This window comes from Lampetra planeri, chromosome 76 (assembly GCF_965212315.1).
Source record: "Lampetra planeri chromosome 76, kcLamPlan1.2.h2, whole genome shotgun sequence".
NCBI lineage: Eukaryota > Metazoa > Chordata > Hyperoartia > Petromyzontiformes > Petromyzontidae > Lampetra > Lampetra planeri.
The window spans coordinates 927,500-940,811 of record NC_136181.1 but is presented as its reverse complement, the minus strand read 5'-3'; the positions used below and the strand labels follow the sequence as shown (position 1 = coordinate 940,811).

At 46.8% G+C, this 13,312-nt stretch overlaps 1 protein-coding gene across 3 annotated transcripts in view; it reads left to right on the top strand.

Annotated features, from left to right (window-relative positions):
* LOC144737983 (protein mono-ADP-ribosyltransferase PARP14-like) overlaps positions 1-13,312 on the top strand; it is a 124,663-nt gene that overhangs the window by 17,495 nt on the left and 93,856 nt on the right. For all 3 annotated transcript variants that reach the window (XM_078620904.1, XM_078620903.1, XM_078620905.1), the window contains one exon: positions 10,794-10,921. In XM_078620904.1, the coding sequence (XP_078477030.1) occupies positions 10,794-10,921 (128 nt within the window). The remainder of the gene's footprint in view (positions 1-10,793; positions 10,922-13,312) is intronic.

Genomic DNA, 13,312 nt, shown 5'->3' with positions numbered 1-13,312 from the left:
TCCTCTGAGTGAGCAGCCATTAGCAGATCATCGGCATACATAACGTGGTTGAGCAATAGGGAGCCATCCCTTGACCGCACCCGGGCATTGATCAGCCTCCCATTGTATCTGTAGCAGATGGGAATTCTTCCGGTACAGGCATTGAAGGCTCGACGAACTACGTGGCCCAATGTGGGAGCCAGAGGACATCCCTGTTGCACCCCAAGGTGTAAAGGGAATGGCTCTGACTCACGGCCACGTAGTTAAGACGCGGGGCCGCTCACCATCAAGAAGGTCCTTAAGGATGGTGATAAGTGGGTTCGGGACTCGGAAAGTACGAAGAGCAACCCAGAGGCCAGACCTACTGATGGTATCATAGGCCTTGAGCAGGTCAATAAAGCACACACATGGACTAAGATGCATACATGGACCTATAGACACGCAAAGAAATGGAGTTACACTGACTAACATGGAGGCATGCACACACAGCGACTAACACACACGCACATGGACTGAGACACACACAAATATGGACTGACACACACAAACACATCGACTTACAGACACACACACATATGGACTCACACACACATAGACATGTACTTGAGATACGCACACATGGAGTTACACACATATCGACGTATACACATACAGCGACACACACACATACATAGAGTGCCACACACATTGCCGTACACACACATACACATGTGGACTGTCACACAGACATCCACTTGAGATATACACACATGGAGTTGCACACATATATGGACGTACACACATTCAGCGACTGACACACACACACACCGACTCGCACACAGCAATACGTGGACTAAAACACACATTGACGTAAACACACATATGTACTCACACACACACATATGGACTAAGACACACACACATGAACTTACACATACATAGACTGACACACACATAGCCCTACACACACATACACATATGGACTGTGACACACAGATATCTACTTTAGATACACAGACATGGATTAACACACATATGGACTCACACACAGACGCAATGACTTACACACACACATCGAGTGACACACACATGTATAGACTTAAACACACATGTGGACTAACACACACACATATGGACTGACATACACATCGACGTACACGCACACAGATCGACTGACACACACACATGGACTAACACACACACATAAACACTTTGACGTTGTCCGTTCGAAAAAGACACCCACATGGAGTGAAAGACACGCATGGCTCTACACGCACACACATATGGACTCAAAGACACAGACATGAACTCGCACACACACATCAACGGGCACAGCAATCCCCGATGATGGCACAGCTATCAGTATCGCAGTACTACGTATGAGTAAATAGCGTGACCTGAGCGATGGAAACAGTAGAAATGCATTGAAGAAATAAGCAGAAATCACAGACTGGCAGTAGACCATGGCAGCGTTATAAAAGCGCAGCAAAAAAGGGGAAATTGAGCAACCTAAAAATCCAAAAAGAGTTTTGTGTACACAAACATAATTATTGTAACATGTCAACTTGTTTCATGATGGTAAACAATGAAACTGAGTTGTTATCTTCACAAAACCATAATTATTGGAACATCTGTGAACTTGTTTCATAATACTGAACAATGAAGCTGAGTTTTAATCTGCACACAAACATTATTATTGTAATGTTTGCCAACTAATGTGTTTAACAATAGTAAACAATGGGCTTGAGTTGTTAGCGTAAGAAGCTTGGAAATTTGTACTTACCAAAGGCATGTTGAGGCCTTGTGCCATGCGTAGTCCCCGGCCTGGCCTACATTGGCGAGGCGGCGGAGTTGGCACGTTGGCAGGCTAGGGGCTGGGCCGCTACCCCCCCCCCCCCTCCCCAGCATCCCCTGCCTGTGCAAGAATAATGGTATGTAAGCAGTAAAATATTATTATCTAGGGAGTCAGTAGTATAAACTGGACACATCGTGTTGCGGGGGGCGAAGAGGACATGACACTGTGAAGAAATATCCGCAGCGTCATGTGTGTATGTGTTGGCTTTAAACGCGTAAAAGGAAATGTCCCCGTGAGCTCGAGTGAACGCACAACTTGGTAGGGTCCCCCCCCCCCACGCAATTGTCGTCAGTTGGTACGGTCGATGTCGCGCAATAAGTAAATAATGAATAATAGAAACGGCACAAATGTGTTAATTAAACTACTTAAAAGTTTATGGACGGGAAAACGGAATAGCCTATTCCCACCACGGGGCTTAGGGCGTGCCGGCTGGCAAATTATTTCAGTCTTAAACCCCACCGTCCGAGAGCCAAATCCCCCGCAAGCGCGAGCGCGCGGAGAATCTAACCTATATAATTCATTTTTTGTCTGTCTGTCTGTCTGTCCGTCCGTCCGTCCGTCTGCGTACGCTCCCTTGCGGGGGATGAAGCTCTCGGACCGTGGGGTTCGCCGAGATAAAATTTTGCAGGTGGGCACGCCCCCGGCCCCGCGGTAAACTTAAGCATTTCCGATTTTTCGTTTCTAAACTTTAAATCGGACCGATTATCGATTTAGTGCGATTTCTCTTTAATTAGTTATTTAAATCTTTATTTATTTATTTAATATCGGCGACCGGCGCGGACCACGGCGGTTGCCCCTGGCAACGGGTAGCAACAACTTCGCTGCGGGGTGGACGCCATTTTTAATTCCCGTTAAAAATATGCGCACGCATTAACACGCGACTCTGAGGTAAATTCATCAAAGTTTCACGTCCTCTTCAATCCCCCCCCACCCCAATGTGTGCAATTACTATTATAGGGTCGGTAGATAATAAAATTATAGCGATTAGACAGTATTATTGTAGCGCGGGGGGGGGGGGGGGTAACGGCCCCAGTACCCAGCCTCAGCCGGATGGGCAATCTAGGCGAGGCCGGAGGCTCTGCATGGTACTAGGCCTCGACACGCAACTCTGTCAGGCGACGACTTTGTGGAATAAACTCGATATACCCAGCGTTGCCCGGGGGAAAAATAAATTTAAAATCTTCTGAAAACTTTAAAACATAACATCCCAATGAAAATACAACTGTGCAATTAAAACTCTAAACCCGACCGTGCCAAGAATGGATTCTATGAATCGCGAAAAGGAATCGAAGGTTGTAGATTCATTTAGAATCGCCTTATTTCCGTTTAATATAAGTTGGTTATAGAGTTGATATAAACTGCTACGAATGGGAAATATCCGGCGTTGACCGGGGCTAAAATATAATTAAAAACTCCTGAAAACTTTAAAACATAACATAACAATGAAAATAAAATTCTGTAATTAAAAATGGAAACCTCCGATGCACCAGGAATCGATTATTTGAATCGCGCAAAGGAAACATAGAAGGTTGTAGATTCCTTTAGGATCGCCCTTAACGAGTGGTGAGGGCGAGTGGTGAGGGAGAGTGGTGAGGGAGAGTGGTGAGGGAGAGTGGTGAGGGAGAGTGGTGAGGGAGAGTGGTGAGGGAGAGTGGTGAGTGGGGAGGGTGAGTGGGGAGGGTGAGTGGCGGTTGTTAGTGGTGATTAGTGAGGGGTGAGTGGTGAGGGTGAGCGTGAGTGGTGAGGTTGAGTGGTGAGCAGTGAGGGTGAGTGGTGATTGGTGAGGGTGTGATGAGGGTGAGTGGTTGTTGTGAGGGTGAGTGGTTGTTGTGAGGGTGAGTGGTGAGGGTGAGTGGTAAGAGTGAGTGGTGAGGGTGAGTGACGGTTGTGAAAGGTGATTAGTGAGTGGTGAGGGTGAGTGGTGAGGGTTAGTGGTGATTAGTGAGGGGTGAGTGGTGAGGGTGAGTGGCGGTTGTGAGTGGTGATTAGTGAGGGGTGAGTGGTGAGGGTGAGCGTGAGTGGTGAGGGTGAGTGGTGAGGGTGAGCGGTGAGGGTGAGCAGTGAGGGTGAGTGGTGATTGGTGAGGATGTGATTGGTGAGGATGAGTGGTGAGTGGTCAGGGTGAGTGGTGAGCGGTGAGGGTGAGTGTTGAGGGTGAGTGGTGAGGGTGAGTGTTGAGAGTGAGTGGTGAGTAGTGAGGGTGAGTGGTGAGCGTGACTGGTGAGTGGTGAGGGAGAGTGGTGAGGGAAAGTGGTGAGGGTGAATGGTGAGGGTGAATGGTGAGGGTGAGTGGTGAGGGTGAATGGTGAGGTGAGTGGTGAGGGTGAGTGGTGATTGGTGAGGGTGAGTGGTGAGGGTGAGTGGCAGTTGTGAGTGGTGATTAGTGAGAGGTGAGTGGTGAGGGTGAGCATGAGTGGTGAGGGTGAGGTTGAGTGGTGAGCGGTGAGGGTGCGATTGGTGAGGATGAGTAGTGAGGGTGAGTGGTTGTTGTGAGGGTGAGTGGTGAGGGTGAGTGATGAGGGTGAGTGGTAAGAGTGAGTGGTGAGGGTGAGTGACGGTTGTGAGAGGTGATTAGTGAGTGGTGAGGGTGAGTGGTGAGGTTTAGTGGTGAGCATGAGTGGTGAGGGTGAGTGTTGAGCGTGAGTGGTGAGGGTGAGTGGTGAGGGTGAGTGGCGGTTGTGAGTGGTGATTAGTGAGGGGTGTGTGGTGAGGGTGAGCGTGAGTGGTGAATGGTGAGGGTGAGTGGTGAGGGTGAGTGGTGAGGGTGAGCAGTGAGGGTGAGCAGTGAGGGTGAGTGGTGATTAGTGAGGGTGAGTGGTGATTGGTGAGGGTGTGATTGGTGAGGATGAGTGGTGAGTGGTCAGGGTGAGTGGTGAAGGTGAGTGGTGAGGGTGAGTGGTGAGAGGTGAGGGTGAGTGTTGAGGGTGAGTGGTGAGTAGTGAGGGTGAGTGGTGAGCTTGACTGGTGAGTGGTGAGGGAGAGTGGTGAGGGAGAGTGGTGAGGGTGAATGGTGAGGGTGAATGGTGAGGGTGAGTGCTGAGCGTTGAGGGTGAGTGGTTGTTGTGAGGGTGAGTGGTCAGAGTGAATGGTGAGGGTGAGTGGTGAGGGTGAGTGGTGATTGTTGAGGGTGTGATTGGTGAGGATGAGTGGTGAGGGTGAGTAGTGAGGGTGAGTGCTGAGCGTTGAGGGTGAGTGGTTGTTGTGAGGGTGAGTGGTCAGAGTGAATGGTGAGGGTGAGTGGTGAGGGTGAGTGGTGATTGTTGAGGGTGTGATTGGTGAGGATGAGTGGTGAGTAGTGAGGGTGAGTGGTGACGGTGAGTGGTGAGGGTGAGTGTTGAGGGTGAGTGGTGAGGGTGAGTGGCGGTTATGAGTGGTGATTAGTGAGGGGTGAGTGGTGAGGGTGAGCGTGAGTGGTGAGGGTGAGCAGTGCGGGTGAGTGGTGATTGGTGAGGGTGTGATTGGTGAGGATGAGTGGTGAGTGGTCAGGGTGAGTGGTGAGGGTGAGTGGTTGTTGTGAGGGTGAGTGGTGAGGATGAGTGGTGAGGGTGAGTGGCGGTTGTGAGTGGTGATGGGTGAGTGGTGAGCGGTGAGGGGTGAGTGGTGAGCGTGAGTGGTGAGGGTGAGTGGTGAGGGTGAGTGGTGAGGGTGAGTGCTGAGTGGTGAGGGTGAGTGGTGAGAGAGTGGTTAGTTTTGAGGGTGAGTGGTGAGGTTGAGTGGTGAGGGTTAGTGGAGAGTGGTGAGTGGTGATTGGTCAGTGGTGATTGGTGAGGATGAATGGTGAGTAGTGAGGGTGAAGTTGAGTGGTGAGGGTGAGTGGTGGTTGTGACGGTGAGTGGTGAGGGTGAGTGGTGAGGGTGAGTGGTGAGGCTGAATGGTGAGGGTGAATGGTGAGAGTGAGTGGTGAGTGGTGAGGGAGAGTGGTGAGTGAGAGTGGTGAGGGTTAGTGGTGAGGGTTAGTGGTGAGGGTTAGTGGTGAGAGTGAGTGGTGAGGGTGAGTGGTGATTGGTGAGTGGTGAGGGTGAGTGGTGAGGGTGAGTGGTGAGTGGTGAGGGTGAGTGGTGAGGGTGAGTGGTGAGGGAGATTGGTGAGGGAGGTTGGTGAGGGTGAATGGTGAATAGTAAGTGGGAGTGGTGAGTGGTGAGGATGAGTGGTAAGGGTGAGTTGTGAGTGGTGAATGGTGAGGGTGAATGATGAGTACAGTCAATATGCACTGCTGTTATCATACCAGGTACCACCACCACAATATGTACTCCTCTCATCATAGCAGATACCACCACAGCAGTATGCACTGCTGTAGTGATAGCAGGTACGACCTCAGTCGGTATACACTGCTGCAGTGATAGTAGATACTGCTATCGAGTTGGTAGATACCGCTATAGTAAATACTAAAACAGTCAGTATATACCACTACAGTCAGTCAATACTGCTACAGTCAGTATATACTACTATACAGTCAGTACATACTGCTACGGTGAGTAGCTACTAGAGTCAGTAGATACTATTATAGAGTGAGTAGATACTGCTATAGATTTTGTAGTTACTACTATAGTCAGTGGATACAACTATAGAGTCAGCAGATACTATACAGTTAGTCGTTACGAGTATATAGTCGGTAGATACTACTGTAGGCCCAGTAAATACTACTATGGTCAGTAGTTATTACAGTCACTAAATACTACTACACAGTCAGTAGCTACTACTGGCTCAGTAGATACTACGGTACAGTCAGTAGATACTACTACAGAGTCAATAGATACCACTTCCTCTGTTGTATGTAAGGTGTTGTTAGTATATATACCTACGAGGGGTAAAGATATTTTTTGTGGGGCGGGGGGGGGAGACCACAATTTTCGGAAACATTTTGACATCAACTATTTACCCCACACTTTCTACAACTTTTTGGACTTGTGAAAGCCTCTTATATATTTGTTGGTGGAGAAATGTACAAACAGCCCACCGGGCTTTGACAATACCTTAGTATCTGTGTATATATATGCACGGTTTTTAAGAAATATATTTTTCACCCGGGCAAAGCCGGGTACTTCCGCTAGTTTTTTATATAAGAAGAAGAATAAGAAAGAAAGACACTACGATACACTACAATATACAATCCGATACACTAAATTATACAATACACCATTATACAATTTTTTCTTAAATAATATTATTTGAACAGTTTTGTGTGTGTTTAGTTTGTTGTCCTTCCCCCGCACCCTCGATTAGGAGGCTCAACAGAGTACACACTTACTATACGATAGACTACAACATAGTACACCCACACACTTGTCTGCGTTTCTCCGTGTCATGTCGCGTCTCTCTTGCACGTTCAGACTGACGACTGCTTCCCCGCAACCCTTCAAGGGATCTCAGTACCGTCCCTCCTCCAGCACATTTCCAGCACGGACACCTCCCTCTCTCTGGCTGCGACTTTGGTTAATGTTGAGCCTCAAGAAAATGGAAATGAGTGACCCCCCACCCCTCCCAGAGGCAATGCGGTGCTGTACTGCCACCTGTTGGCACATGCTAGAATGTGTAGCTTTGTCGAGAGTGATAAAATAATCCAATGGGCCGGACACTTTTCGTCATTTCCTCCAGTTCAATAGATTACCTATCCAATACATGTATTGGCCAATACCGGTATGAGTATTATATGCTATCAAGAAGGAGCATTGCCTGAAACGTCGACGATTATATATTTTATTATTTCAAGGCAGTGTTATTTAGGAGTACGTTGAGTTGTTTTCTTTGTCATTGTGCACCACTGCCAACACAGAGAACTGGGCATCCCATTCTAAACTAAACTGCTTTATTACAACTTTATTATTATGAGTTCTGTTACTATTTTGCTCCTCTTTTTGTCTCTTGATATAATTATTTGCACTTTTTATACTCTACATTATTGAATGTATGTTTAACTTCATTCGCACCGTACGTACCCAGTGTCGGATTATCCTAGTAGCAAAAGTATCTATATATGCTCTTTGGTTCTTTCGGTAAAGTCACGTAGAAATAAATAAAATAAAATAATAATAGAATACGATGTTTCGATTGCAACACAAAAAACCATCATCACGTACAAATGAATGAGAAAACAAACATAGTAAACTTGGAAATATAATGCAATACAACACAGATAGTCGGCCAACACAAGCCAACACCCGATCTGGTTGATTCAGTTCCTCCAAAGATTTCTAAATTTGAGAGAGAGACAAAACATAGACACACAGACAGACACACAAGCAGAGAGAGACTCGCAGAGATAAACATTAACTGTGTGCTAACTGACTCTGTGTTGCATTGCATTACATTTCTTAATTTTACTAAATTTGATTTCTACCGTGCTTGTTCTGTGCTTGTTTATTGGTCCATTCTCTCCTCCAGCCGCTATGGGCAGAAATTCCACACAACGCTCCGTGCTTGTTGTTTAGATGTCCAGTGCCCAGCTCGTCCATCTGCTTTGGGCAGGAATTCCACACAACTCCCCCTCTGCCCCCCCCCTCTCTCTCTATTTAAGGCCTCTCTCAAATTTCTCTCTCTCTAAGTCTCTCTCTGCTTGTGTGTCTGTCTGTGTGTCTATGTTTTGTCTATCTCTCAAATTTAGCAATCTTTGGAGGAACGTAATCAACCATGTGGGGTGTTGACTTGTGTTGGCCGACTCTCTGTGTTGTATTGCATTATATTTCCAAGTTTACTATGTTTGTTTTCTCATTCATTGTACCTGATAATGGTTGCTTGTGTAGTTAGTCCAACTGAGTCGCAGACGTTGTCTTGGGAGCAACACGTTTTATTGAACTAGCACCACATACTCCAGGCTATTAACACAACACACTCTCGGGTGGTGACCACCTAACTCACCACGATATGGTGGAACTAGACACGGTTCCACTATCCCGGTCCGGACCACAAGCTGGGTCCCGGACCGCGTGGCTGGAGGCTTCTTCAAGCTTGACGTGGATCTCCTGCCTCTCCAACAGTAAGAACCCCGAGCCCCTCACAGGGCCTCCCTTATATCGGGCCGGGCAGGGACTGGCTCCACCTCTCGCCCCACCCACCTTCTCGATCTCTCTCGCCCTTGCCCGAAGGCTCTCGATATTTCTTCTTGGACCATGTGACCACCCATTGGCCCCCTCCACTGGTGGCCCCCCTCCAGTATAATCCGTTCACGTGTCCCCAGGTCAGCCAGAGTATCATGCCCCCAACGTAACCCCAGCTGTCCGACACTCTCTTGCTCTCGCAACGGGAGCCCGCATGTTGCCTGCATTGGTATTTGCATGTCCATGCACGGTTACCCTTCTCTTCCCCCACCTCTACAGCCTATATAAGTCCCTGTACCTTATCCCTCCGGGCGTCTTTCTGTGTGTGCCTCTCCATGTGTGTATGTCTCTTGGTGTGGTGTTGCTCGTTGTTTCCCTCTGTACTGCCCAAACACCTTTCCCTGTGTGTCTTCTCTGTGTATGTATCTCTGCTACCTAGTACCTCGTGTCTGTTCACGAGTACTTATCTTCTGTTTATGTTGGTGTGTTCAACCTAGAAGATGAACACAAGATTGAGCAGTCTTTTGAAATACGTGGTCAACCTGGTTTAGTGTCTGTGTTGTTGGCCCACTGGGTTACATCGCATTATATTTCAAAGGTTTGCTGAGTTCATTCTCCCATCTTCTTGCTGTATTTGCCTCCGTGCAGTTTGCCGTTCTCGGTGTGCTCTGTGTGTGATGTCCCTCTGTGTGTTCCCTCGCTGTGTGTTTTACGCCATTTTCACCTGAGGATGAGCGCTTGTGTTGCGTTCAAAACGTCGTGATTTATTTTAAAAAAAAATATTATTTCTACATACGTAACTTTACCGAAAGAACCAATGAATATAGTAATTCCTGCAGTCACGAAAAACACGTAATTGAAACTGGTGGACACATTAAGTGGGTGTAAGCTGGACACCGGGATGCGCCTGATTTAGGCCGAAGCTGAGTAAGCTACAGCTTAGGGACTCACATTATGAGGGGCCTATAAATCTGAAAATAATATATAATACCAAGAAAATAAAGGAGATAGAGAGAAAAAATACTCGCTAAACGTTCATTCCGATGTGACAAATATACACACACACACACATTCATGGATGGGGTCTCTTAAGCTTGGCCTAGCTTCGGGGCCCCAGCAATGTCACTAGAATTGATGGTGTCAGTTCGTGAAGATTGGTGACGGAGAGTCAGCCAAGGAATAGAATGCATCGGATAGGACGCAAACGGAGGAGATGGAGCGACTAAATGAGCACGTGTGCAGGAACTAGTGGAATTGTTGCATCGCAGAAGAGTGAGAGATCAGAATCATCAGAATATGTATACTACAGTAGGAATCCGATGAGCTGTGAAGCTATTTTTGTCCAGTAGGAGCACCGGGTCAGAACGTTACAACAACAAACACAATACTCACAAACACGATAGGAGTGCAAAGTATAAGAAAAGTAAAAACATAACTTCAAAATATACACAAATACAACTACGCTATGTTTTATCTTACCAGGTAAGGCCCACTGAGCTATTAGCTTTTTTTCAGAAGTGACCTGGCCACAAATGATAGCTCAAAGAAGTGGCTTATCACGTGTAAATTTACAGCAGAAAAATACTCCAAATAATCGAAACGCGTGATGTTGTTTCTAACGTGGAGGAAATCCCGAAGGACCCGGAGAAAAAAAATCCACGCGACCAGGGGGAGAGAGACATGCAAACTCCAAATATACAGCAGATATCAGGGTCGGGATCGACCCGCCGACTTCCAGCATAGAAGGCCGTGGCAACAACGTGGGGGAGGCCTTCATCCGGCACTGGAATGAATCACGGCTGATGATAACGATTGTTAATTCGCTGCCATCCTACGATCCCTCCCATGGCATCTCTTATCACCATCAGTCTCTTGCGGAACAGTCGCCATCGGTTAAACCAAATTCTCTCTGTTTCTGTTATCCTGCGTGACCCTTGTGTCTCAAGCAATGGACCGGGTGCTGGCGAAACAGGAGCACGTCCTGGACATCGGCCCGCAGCGTTACGAGTTGACGGTTCGTCGAGCCAGGCACGAACAGATCAAGCAACCCGAACCCGCTAATCCGCTTTTACAGGTAAAGCATTTACATACATTCTTTTTTTATACCAGTTAAGGCCCACTGAGCTGTATAGCTATTTTTCAGAAGTGACCTGGCTATCACAAATGATAGCTCAACGAAGACGCTTATCACGTGGACATTTATAGCAGCTGAATACTCTAAACGCGTGATATTGATTCGAAATGTGAAGGGAAAACCCGGAGGACCTGGAGATAAAAATCCACGCCACCACGGGGAGAGAGAGAGACACGTAAACTTCACATATACAGCAGGCGTCAGGTTCGGGATCGAAACCACGACCTCCTGTATACCAGGCGAGGTAGTTAACATCTCCTAGCCAACGTGATGATTATGAGAGAGACATACAAGCTTCAAATATACAGCAGGCGTCAGGGTCTGGATCAAATCGACGACCTCCTGTATACCAGGAAGAGTAGTTACCATCTCCTAGCCACCGTGATGATGATGAGAGATAGACAGAAACGCGAACTCTAAATTTACAGCAGACATCAGTTGGGATCGACCCACGGCCTCCTGTATACCAGACGAGGTAGTTAACATCCCCTAGCCACCGTGATGGTGATGATGAGAGAGAGACAGAAACCCAAACCCCAAATATACAGACATCAGGGTCGGGATCGAACCCAGGAACTCCTGTATACCATACTCTTAGGTTTTTTCGGAAAAGCCACGTAGGTAAAAAATAAAATAAAAAATTAATAACAATTTATAAACGTAATAATAGAAATAAAACAAAATAATAAATCACGACGTTTTGGAGGCAACACAAGTCTCCGTCATCAGGTGGGACCGTCACAGCTAAAATTACTGCATCAAGTGAGGAAAGATTCTAAAAGACCAGCCCTTAAATACAAGTTGAGGGGGGAGGGGCTTATCTGAATGTGGTAACCAGGGAATGGAACGTGGGGGTGGTGGGCGGGGCTACAAGAGAAATTGGTCAACGTCAAGTGCAAGAAAACGGGGCTACAGGAGAAATTGGTCAACGTCGTCAAGTGCAAGAAAACAATCGGTGTACCTCGAACTAAACCGATGTTGGTTGAGAATCCAAATACAAACAAGTAAACCCGTAAAAACAAAGTTTTTCACTATAAATCCTTTATATACTTGGCGGCTAGAGTCTTCTCGTCCTCTGGCTTGAGATGGCTGCCACCTATGGGTCAGATGATTGTCTGCCACCATTAAGCAATTGGTAATTAAATATTTAATTTGTTTTCCCTAAACAGTGTAAAATTTTGGAATTTTTTTTCACGAAAATTATTTGTCACACACAACGAGTCTGTGTGGAAAATGTCAGCTCGATTGGATCACGGGAAGTGGGTTAAAAAACGAGCGAAAGATTTGCATGGTCCTAAGCAAGCAAGCGACCTTAATATAAAGGATTTAAAAATATATTCGCCTGTGGAGGACGCGGGGATCGATCCCGCGACCTTTGGCATGGGAAGTGAGGGCGCTACCAACTGCGCTACTTCGCCACGGCCCGTGGAGGGGTTACGCTCTGGGCTCTTACACTGTGACGTTCAGCCAAAGCCATGAATGAGTTCTATTTGAATATATGTAAAATAATGTTTTTTGCCTAAAAAGTGTACAATTTTGGGAATTTTTTTCCACGAACATTAATTGTCTAGCACAACGAGTGTGTGTGGAAAATGTCAGCTCGATTGGATCACGGGAAGTGGGTTAAAAAACGACCGAAAGATTTGCACGGTCGTAAGCAAGCAAGCACGCAAGCAAGCAAGCAATCATGCAAGCAAGCAAGCAAGCGAACTTAATATAAAGGATTTAAAAAGAAGTACTGTTAAACGCTGGGGATGTCAACACTCGGTAAAGTAGAAAAGTACCTGTCAAATACTACCAGGCGAGGTAGTTAACATACCCTAGCCACGCGGTGTCCTAAAGCCTCGCAGCAGCGACAGCGATCCGAGTTCACTTGACTGCCATACACTTAGAGCGCCGGATGTGCAAGAAACAAAAATAAACACGTAAATATCCATAATAGAGATTTTTGGGTTAGATCGCGTAAATATATAAATGTGTCGTTTAAACCCGCCACCACCCAACACAGCCAACTGGTAGGGGTTGTCACGTAAACAGAACATGTCAATTCGTCACTAGTACACCACACCGGTGTGTTAGAGAGCCAAGCCACAACATTTACAATCTGAGTACGAAGTTTCGCCAGTAATGACAACTAGCTTCATCAGGCGACAGTTACTGTTTCGTTCCTTATATAGAGGTGTAGATGTGTTGACCACGCTTCTGCGCTCTTGCACAATCTGTGTGTGTGGGGGGGGTTACTGAGGCAACGCACATTATGCATGTGCGTTATGCGAGCCCTTTGAACTTGTCCTTCCTGTCTATTGTGTTTATTAAAATAGCCCTACCAAC